Source organism: Microtus pennsylvanicus, chromosome 18 (assembly GCF_037038515.1).
Source record: "Microtus pennsylvanicus isolate mMicPen1 chromosome 18, mMicPen1.hap1, whole genome shotgun sequence".
NCBI lineage: Eukaryota > Metazoa > Chordata > Mammalia > Rodentia > Cricetidae > Microtus > Microtus pennsylvanicus.
Genome location: NC_134596.1, coordinates 3182710 through 3192662, shown reverse-complemented (window position 1 = coordinate 3192662; position 9953 = coordinate 3182710). Strand labels below are relative to the sequence as shown.

At 49.9% G+C, this 9953-nt stretch overlaps 1 protein-coding gene across 1 annotated transcript; it reads left to right on the top strand.

The window, feature by feature from the left end:
• Positions 1-1825: 1825 nt before the first annotated feature.
• Dkkl1 (dickkopf like acrosomal protein 1) lies at positions 1826-6966 on the top strand. The gene is made up of 5 exons (XM_075952966.1): positions 1826-1915; positions 2092-2257; positions 3267-3407; positions 3494-3583; positions 6658-6966. The coding sequence occupies exons 2-5, from the start codon at positions 2105-2107 to the stop codon at positions 6964-6966; spliced, it is 693 nt and encodes a 230-aa protein (XP_075809081.1). The 5' UTR covers positions 1826-1915; positions 2092-2104.
• The last annotated feature ends 2987 nt before the right edge of the window (positions 6967-9953 follow it).

The following is a 9953-nucleotide window of genomic DNA, read 5'->3' as shown; positions in this document are numbered from 1 at the left end:
TAAAAGTCTGAGTAAAAATGATACCACTCGTCTATATTCCCAGCGCTTGGGGGGCTGAGGCTGGCCTGGGTGTCCTGGTTTGTTTTCTACTGTGAAAACTGCCATGATCAAAGCAACTTGGGGAGCAATGGTGTTATCTAAGATGACAGTTACCGTTCATCTTGAAAGGAAGTCAGAGCAGGAAGTCAAACCAAGAACCTGGAGGCAGGAGCTGAAGCAGAGGCCGTGAGGAAGTGCTGCTCACTGGCTCTGCCTCTCAGCACCTGGGAACGCTGGCCCCCGAGTGGAACTGCCCACAGTGGGCTGGGCCCTTCGCTGCAGACTTGCCTACAGGCCTGTTTTATGGGGACATTTCCTAACCAAAGCTCTCTCTTCCCAGACGACGCATGCCTGTGTTCATGAAGAGCTAAGCCGTGTGATGAACTACAGACTTTCCTCTGAGAAAATAGACAAACAGAACCCCCAGAACAACAAAGAAGCACGGTCATGAGATGGACATGACTCGAGGAAAAGGCTACCGCTACCCTTGTCGTCTTGACGGTGGCAAGAACAGCGTCCTGAAAGTTGCCCCCTGACCTCCGCACCTGCTTATGCTGCACACACCGATCCAAGACCATGTTCCACTGCACAGTTTAAGGCCAGTCGGAGATGCATAAGACCCTATTTCTACATTTAAAAGGCAAGAAACGAGAAAAAGAAATGGAAGAAGACGGGCTGGCTGTCTCCAAACTCACAGCCAAGCGTGGCTGGCATATGGGCTCTGTGGGTCTGGGAATTTGGGGTTTTCTTGGAAAATATAACAGAGGACTGTAATTAGTTTTTTTTTTAAATAGTTGGACTTTTTACATGAAATCAGCTGGAACTGAGAAGACATCTAGAGTCGTGCTCAGAGGTAGTCAATGAATAAGGGCAATCAAATCCCTTAGCAATGAAGGCATTTACAGTCAAACCTAAGTGGAAGGCCAGAATCAACTCTTCAAATTTGCCCTGTGACCTCCACATATGCACCATGGCATTCCTATGTGCTAACACTCTGATAAATAAAATTAATGATCTTAGACCCGAATATGGAGTGAACAGAGGTCCTGGGAGTTCTGGGATACAGAAGCAGTGCCCTAACTTAAAGGGCGCGACCACCCGTGATTGTTGATTAACTCCCATTGGAAAGTCGGGAGGGGGGAGGCAGAGAACAGTGGGCAGAACTAAGGGTTCCAAGGCCTGAGGTCAGTGATAAGGGCGTGGCCCTGCGACGGGGGAGTGGCCAATACCCGATGGGGCGCAGAGGCCAGGCCAGGTAATATAATCATCTGGTGGGAGCGTGGTTATAGATCAGGGCCGTGATCAGGAGAGGATCTAGTGGTCTGACTTAAGGAAAGTAGTGAAGAGTGGAGGCGTGACTCCGTATGCAGGGGCATGACCGCGGAAGGAAGGCCTGGCTCATCCATGAGGTTACCACGGGGGGCGGGGACAGAGACACAAATAGGCTGTGCCTTAAGGGTCGTGACAGGCGTGTCTTTTAGAGATCGGAGAGAGTTTAGGAAGGGATGCAGGTGTATCTCTGTGAGTTCGAGGCCAGCCTGTCTACAAAGAGAGTTCCAGGATAGCCGTGACCATGACACAGAGAAACCCTGTCTCAAAAAACCAAAAAGAGAGAGGAGGGGAGAAGAGTGTCATTAATGAACAATAGAGGTGTAGATTTGACGGTGCCGTACTGGTGAAACTACGGTGATCGCGGGGTGGGCGTGGTCAGACAATTGGGGCGTGGCCAGTCTCGCGGAGCGGTGGCACCCAACGAACCCTTCAGTAATCTGCCCAGGCTCGAGGCCAAAACTGGATATTAACTGTCCCGGTCCGGCGGTGTCCGGAGCCGGGTGGCCGAGCTGTGGTCCAGGAGAAGGAGCGGATGTAGGCAAAGGTGAGGAACCGCGTCTGGGTGTGGCCGAACCCGAATGAACTGTGCCTGAAACGGAGAGTGCAAACAAGAGCCAAGAGACGCTGGGCAGGTGGGCGGGCGGGAGCTTCCCAGAGAGCCGGACCTGGGAAGGGGCCACAGAGGTGTGATTGTGGTATCTGAAACTGCCCTTGTCACAGCCCACCACCCGCAATGTGTCGACTGGGGGTCCTGCTGCTGCTGCTCCCCTCAGTCTTCGTCTCCTCCTTTGCTGTCCCGACCCATGATGCCGACGCTCAGGAGAGCTCCTCCGGGTTTCTGGGCCTTCAAAGTCTTCTCCAAAGCTTCAGCCGACTGTTTCTAAAAGTGAGTAATGGCAAGGCTTGGGGAACAGAGAGATGGGCCAGGCAGGAGATAAGAAAAGGAGTCAACGGAACACAGAGGTCTGGAATCGTGTCTCAGATGGCAGAATGATTGTCTAGCATGCATGCAGCCTGGGCTTGATTGCCCAGCACCAGTTATACCAGCATTCAGGAGTCAGAGGCAGAAGGAACAAGAGTCCAAAAACACCTTCTCCTACACTGAAAGTTTGAGACCAGCCTGGGATACATGAGACTTTATCTTAAGGAAAAGCAGGATAAGGTTGAACAGACAGGTGATGGGGAACAGGCAACACAAAAATAGAAAGAGAAACTGGGCCTGGCCAGGGCCGGAAAGCCCATCATCCCAGATAGCAGGTCCTTGGCTCACGTGAAATCCCAACGTGAAGGAAAAAAGTTCAAGGTCAACCTAGGCAACCTAAATCAAACTCTGTTTCAAAAAATAAAAAGAGCTAGGCCTGGGGGCTGGAGAAATGGCTCAGAGGTTAAGAGCATTGCCTGCTCTTCCGAAGGTCCTGAGTTCAATTCCCAGCAACCACATGGTGGCTCACAACCATCGGTAATGAGGCCTGGTGCCCTCTTCTGGCCTTCAGGCATACACAGAGACAGAATATTATATACATAATAAATGAATAAATATAAAAAAAAAGAGCCAGGCCTGGTTACCCATGCTCTTGGGAGGTAAAGTACAGGACACTGTCTGTGAATTTGAAGCCAGCCTGGTCTGCATACTGAGTTCCAGGTCAGTCAGACCTAGAAGAGGGCTGGGGCTGTAGTGGCTGAGAGGTAGAGCCCTCCAGTCAGGAGTGCCAAGCTTGCCTATGTATGGGGTAAGAGGTGAAGAAAAGTGGAGAGGTGGTAGCCAGACAGCAAGGCACTGGGACAGAAAGACAGATGGACATTGTGGCAAGAGGCTCTGGGGGACCAGAGGACCAGGGGGAAAGGGACACCGTGGTTGTGCAGCAGGCACACACATTGTTTTTCTCTGGCCCTAGGATGACCTGCTGCGAGACCTGGACAACTTCTTCTCCTCCCCCATGGACTTCCGGGACCTTCCCAAGAACTTCCATCAGGAAGAGAACCAGGAGCACAGAATGGGGAACCGTACCCTCTCCAGCCACCTGCAGATAGACAAGGTGCCTCTCCACCACCCATGGTACTGCTTTCCTGACGTGAGAGAGGAAAGCAGGTGTGTTCTGATCCTCCTGTGTCCCCCTCACAGATGACCGACAACAGGACAGGGGAGGTGGTGGTCTCTGAGAAGGTGGTGGCCTCCATCGAGCCAGAGGGGGGCACAGAAGGCGACTGGAAGGTAAGGACCTCCCTTGCCCCAGGGACCCAGGAATCAGCATTTTTCTATAGTTGAAGAAGTCCACTGTGCCATACTGTTCCAGTTCCCTTTCTGTTGCTGTCATAAACTATGTTAGCCAAAAGCAGCATGGAGAAAGAATGAGTTTGTCTGGTTCACAACCCATCACTTAGGGGAACTCATGACATCATTCATTCCTACTGTCAAGGGTAAAGAGAGAAAAAACACGGGGCGGGAGAGATGGCTCAGAGATTAAGAGCATCTTCCAAAGGTCCTGAGTTCAATTCCCAGCAACCACATGGTGGCTCACAACCATCTGTAATGAGGCCTGGTGCCCTCTTCAGGCATACACACAGACAGAATATTGTATACATAATAAATAAATATTAAAAAAATTAGCCAGTGCGCACTCTGTACATGGAATATCCTCCAAATTCCTGAGCCTCAGTGTGACTGTGTCAGAAGGGCAGGTCAATAGGTGTGGTGGTAAACATAGGTGATCCCAGTGCTTGGAAGGCTGAGACAGGAGGATTGCCACGATTTCAGGCCAGAGGCAAGAGGATTTCTGTGAGTTGGAGGCCAGCCTGATCTACAAAGCAAGTGGCAGGCCAGCCTGGATACATATCAGGACCCTGTCTCAAAACAACCCCAAAAAGTCTACTTGTAAACTTCAGAAAGTGTTTTGGTCTTCTCAGAGAGTTTTAGCATCTCCACCGGCTTTGTGAACTTCATTCTTTGTAAAGTCCAGCAATTGCAGAAGTACAGGGCACATCTCAGAGATTTTTTGTTTATGTTGGTTTAGTTTGGGATTTGTGTGTCTGCCTGTGCCCACACAGGGGATGCCCAAGTGGGGGTTGAGTGTCTTCCTCATCACACTCCACCTATTTGTTTTATTTTTATTGTTTTTGAGATAAGATCTCCCTTACGTAGCTGGCCTTGAACTCACTGGGATTGCCCCCCCCCCTTGCTTTTGCCTGAGTGCTGGGACTGAAGGTGTGGGACACCCCAACAGGCCTCTATCTTATTTTGGGGGGACAGAATTTCTCACAAATTTAAAGCTCATTCATCCAGTCAAACTGACTGGCTTGCAAACTGGCAGGGATCCTCCAGCCTCTGCCCCCCCCAAACCAAGTGTGGCCATTACCGGCATGCGCTGCCCTGGCTCCTCCGTGAATGCTGGAGACTGGACTCGAGTCCTCGAGTCCTCGAGTCCTCAGAGCTGGGCACAAGCGCTGCACTGACGGAGCCTTTTTTTGAGACAGGTCTCACTCTGTAGCCTAGGATAGCCCAACTGAGGTTAGGGTGATTTCAAAAGAAGAATTTGGTATAGACAGCCAGGAGTGGTGACACGCCGTGTTTGTTTTTGTGTTTTATTTTGGTTTGGTTTTCTTTTCTTTTTTTCTTTTTTTTTGGGGGGGGGGGTTTCGAGACAGGGTTTCTCTGTAGCTTTGGTGCCTGTCCTGGAACTAGCTCTTGTAGACCAGGCTGGCCTCGAACTCCCAGAGATCCGCCTGCCTCTGCCTCCCGAGTGCTGGGATTAAAGGCATGCGCCACCACCGCCCGGCTTGGTTTGGTTTTCAGTTTTGGTTTTTTTGAGACAGGATCTCTCATGTCACAGCCCTGGCTGTCCTGGAACTTGCCTTATATTGCAAGCTGACCTTAAACTCTGAGATCCACCTACCTCTGCCTCCTAGATGCTGGGTTTAAAGACATGTGCCACCACGCCTGGCATAATTAAAGGTGTTTGATTTAGGGAGACCCAATATTTATGGCTCCACCTCCCAAATGTTGGGGTTCCCAAACTTAATGCTTTCTTTTTTGTTTGTTCTGGGTTTGTTTTTTGATATCTTTTTTTCCCATATAACCCTGCCTGGCCTGGAACTCACTCTGTAGAGCAGGCAGGTCTTGAACACAGAGAAATTTCCCTGCTGCTTCTACCTCCTGAGTGCTGGGATCAAAGGTGTGTGCCACCAACACCCAGCTAATACGTTTGGTTAAGAACAGTGGCTATTTTTCAGAGGATCCACATGGCAGCTCACAACTGTAAATCCAGTTCCAAGGGACCTAACGCCCTCACACCAATGAACACCAATGAAATGTACATAAAAAATAAAATAAATATATATATATACATACGTATGTGTATATATATATTTAGGCCAGCAGTAGTGGTGCATGTCTTTAAGCCCAGCACTCAGGAGGCAGAAGCAGGTAGATCTCTGAGTTCACTGAGTTCGAGGCCAGCCTGGTCTACGAGAGCGAATTCCAGGATAGCTAGGCCTGTTACACAGAAAAATCCTTTCTTAAAAAAAAAAAAAAAAAAAAGCAGGCCAGAGAGGGCATCAGGTGAGTGTGATGAGCTTGCGAGGCACCTGCATGCGTGTTAGGAGCCCAGCTCACATTCTCTGCAGAGCACTGCTTCTGCATGCAAGTTCCACACATGCTTAACATCCGGGGACACCCATACTGGGGTCTCTGAGGTCCAGCCTCAGCACCCCCTCACAGGGTTCAGAACAGCAAGGGAAAACTGGCTGAAAAGGGTCTGAGAGTGAACAAACCAGCCCCAACCCATTTCCTCCTCATGTCTCTCTAGTCTTCGAAAAAAGGGGTTTGCTCCCCACAAGGCTTCCACCAGACCAAATTTGCAATTCTTTAGGTAATAGCAATGATACCTAGCATGCATTTCAGAGACCCACGAAAACTGATGAAGTCTGACAAAATGGGCACCTGTTAGCTTACCACTGCCGCGGGGGGTGTGCCCGTGAAGCTCCCTGGTTTAAGTCCCAGCACCCACATGGCATTTCACAACTGTAGCTCCAGTTCCAGGGGATCTGGCATCCTTCTACAGACATACATAAAGGCAAAACGCTAATGCAAATAAAAAGAAAATAAGTAAATAATAAAACCAAACGTATTGCACAAAGAACGCCGCTGGCCAGACAGAAAACGGAACGATCTTCCCAAAAAGGGCTTTTAACTGAAAAGCACCCCGTGAGCTGAAATGGAGGTTGAGGTGGCCCAGCTTCTTGGATGTGCTGTGTGGCATCTGACCAGCATGTCCTGTGCCTCATTCCTAGGTGCCCAAAGTGGAGGAGAGAGACACCCTGGTGCCCATACAGAAGGTCACAGATAGTTTTCACCCAGAGCCCCGGCGGGTGGCTTTCTGGATCATGAAGATGCCAAGGCGGAGGACCCAGCCAGATGTCCAGGATGGGAGCCGCTGGCTCATAGAAAAGCGACATCGCTTGCAAGCCATCCGGGATGGGCTCCGTGGAGGTGCACATGAGGACAACCTCGAGGAAGAGGTGCGTGTCCCCCAACACGCCAAGCTGCCTGTACGAAAGACACACTTTCTCTACATCCTCAGGCCGTCCCAGCAGCTGTAGGGGGGGCCAATGTCCCTGCATAGTCCTTACCTACCCCAGCACCATATGGAAATAAAGTGTTTTCTTCAATCTAGCATTTTCTGCTTTTGATATCTGTTCCCAACAAAGCCACAGTAGCCACTTCCTCTAAGATATGCATGTATTCAACACACACATTGAGCTCTGCATGTGGCTGGGCCAGCTCTTGCCTGCGTCCCATTCAGAACACTTGCCGTCTTGGTCAGGGTTTGTACTGCTGCAACAAAACACCAGGACCAAAGAGCACGTTGGCGGAGGGGGGAAGGGGGGTGTTGTTTGGCGTACACTTCAGCATTACTGTCCATCACTAAAGGAAGTCAGGACAGAAACTCAAACAGGGCAGGATCCTGGAGGTAGGAGCTGAGGGAGGGGAGCTGCTTACTGGCTTGCTACCCAGAGCTTGCTCAGCCCACCTCTTTCTTTTCTTTCTCTCTCTCTTTTTCCCTGGAGACAGGGTTTCCCTGTGAAACAGGCCTGGCTATCCTAGAACTCACTCTGTAGACCAGACTGGCCTCCAACTCACAGAGATCCACCTGCCTCTGCCTCCTAAATGCTGGGATTAAAGGTGTGCGCCATTTCTTGGCCTTTAGCCCACCTTCTCATAGAAGCCAGGACCAACAGCCCAGCACCACCAACGATGGGTTGGCCTCCCTCCCCTCCATCACTAAACACAAAATGAGAAAATGCCTTACTGCTGGATCTATCTTGAGGAGGCATTTCCTCAGTTGAGCCTCCTTCCTGATGATGACTATACTTGTGTCAAGTTGACACCCAAACCAGTCAGCCGACCGTTTCTTGGTTGGGCAACTTGGTCTCCTATGACACCATGGTGTGCACCTGGTACTGAAGCCTTTGGTCCAGCACATCTGCCCTTTCAAGCCCCAAGTTTTTAAAGGAACAGACCTGCCAAGCCACACCAGATTTTTTGGGTTTGGTTTTTGTTTTTTTGAGACAGGGTTTCTCTTTAGCTTTGGAGGCTGTCCTGGAACTAGCTCTTGTAGAACAGGCTGGTCTCAAACTCAAAGAGATCGCCTGCCTCTACCTCCCAGTACTGGGATTAAAGGCATGTGCCACCACTGCCCGGCCCAAAATATGTTTTTTTAGATTTTACAAAATTACCAGAGATCTTACAAAAGGAAAAACAAATATTGAAAGGTTAATATTTGTAAACATAAAAATATTTCTTGTTAAAAATATGAATTCTGTTTAAAATTTTATTGCTAAAATTTTTATTTTCTTATTCTTATTTTTGGTTTTTCAAGACAGGATTTCTTTGTGTATCCCTGGCTATCCTGAAATTCACTCTGAAGATGACTCCTGCCTCAAATTCAGAGAGATCCACCTACCTCTGCCTCCTGAGTGCTTGGATTAAGCTGTGTACTGCCACCACCTGGCTGAAAGATTAATATTTGTAATTTATGTGTATCACTGTTTCATCTGCATGTATGTCTGTGCACCATATGTGTGCCTGGAGCCGGGAAGAAGAGCATCAGAGCTGTGGAGAGTGGAGTTACAGACCTGAGCTGCCATATGGTGCTAGGATTCCATCCCAGGTCTTCTGGAACAAAGCCATTGCCCTTGACCACTGATCTACCTCTACAGCCCCAGGAATAAATTGTGCTAATAAATAGCTAACAGTGTCCACCATGCCCCACAACCTGTGCTGAAAACAGTTGGCATACCTTTTTTTCAAGATCAAGTGTCTTCGTTTGCTTTCTATTGCTTGGACGAACACTATGATCAAAAACAACTCAGGGAGTAAAGGGTTTATTTCATTGTACAACTCTCAGATCACATGCACTGCGAGGAAAATCATGCAAGTGCTCAAAGCAGGACTGAAGCAGAGGCCACTCTCACAGAGTGAGATCCACCCCAGTGCTCCACCCCCTGTCCCTACCTCCCCAGTGCTCCACCCCCTGCCTCTACCTCCCCAGTGCTCCACCCCCTGCCTCTGCCTCCCCAGTGCTCCACCCCCTGCCTCTACCTCCCCAGTGCTCCACCCCCTGCCTCTACCTCCCCAGTGCTGCTCCACCCCCTGCCTCTACCTCCCCAGTGCTCCACCCCCTGCCTCTACCTCCCCATTGCTGCTCCACCCCCTGCCTCTACCTCCCCAGTGCTCCACCCCCTGTCCCTACCTCCCCAGTGCTCCACCCCCTGCCCAAGTCACTGGCAGCTGAGCTACACGTCCAGCTCCTATCATTAACTGTATTTCTGTGTTTTTAAACAAGGAGTAGGAGGATACACACATGACATAGTATGGCGTGGATTCAGAGGACCTCCTTCCACCACGTAGGTTCTAGGGATTCATCCCAGGTCACCAGGATGGGTGACAATATCTTCACTCGCTGAATCAACTCACCAGCTTTATTTTTTGGATATTCTCACTACCTAATTGGGCCAGCCTAGGACTTCGTAGACCAGGCTGACCTCACTTTCCTCCGTCTTCCTGCCCCTGCCTCCTGTGCACTGACTGTTATGCCCAAATCACAGAGTCCCCCCCCAAAACCGAGCAAAGAACCTTTATTCTTACACAAGTTCGTGAACTCAGACTCCCCGGTAATGGATTTGAGAGCCCAAACTCAATTGGGGTGGGGCTTTTATAACAGCAGAGGTGGGGGTGAGAGACCCCTGATTGGCTGACATTTGTCTAGGAGTGTCCTGGTGGAAATTGATGGGTGTATGGGTGTGTGCTGGCAGGTGATCCTATCTACTACACTTGGAATGTTAGGAATTTCCTTTGGACGGTCTGTTCCTGGGTGGTCTAAGCTGTCTTTCTTGGAATCAGGTATTGCCTAGGGTAAACTACTAAGACTCAGGCCTCTACTGAGACTCTTGGCTGCGTCCTACCCTGACAATGCCCAACTAAACAGGAAATGGTAAGCACCTCGTCATTCTGTTAGTGCCCATTTTGGGTAGAGCTCCCGAACCCTGGAGCAGCGCTTACGAACACCACTTGATGGACGCTGAAC

What these genes read in the sequence shown, in the direction of transcription:
- Dkkl1 (XM_075952966.1), top strand. Translation starts at nt 2,105, where the DNA reads ATGTGTCGACTGGGGGTCCTGCTGCTGCTGCTCCCCTCAGTCTTCGTC. An exon ending in GCCACCTGCAGATAGACAAG is followed by an intron (nt 3,408 to 3,493) that starts GTGCCTCTCCAC and finishes TCCCCCTCACAG; the next exon opens with ATGACCGACAACAGGACAGG. An exon ending in GCACAGAAGGCGACTGGAAG is followed by an intron (nt 3,584 to 6,657) that starts GTAAGGACCTCC and finishes CCTCATTCCTAG; the next exon opens with GTGCCCAAAGTGGAGGAGAG.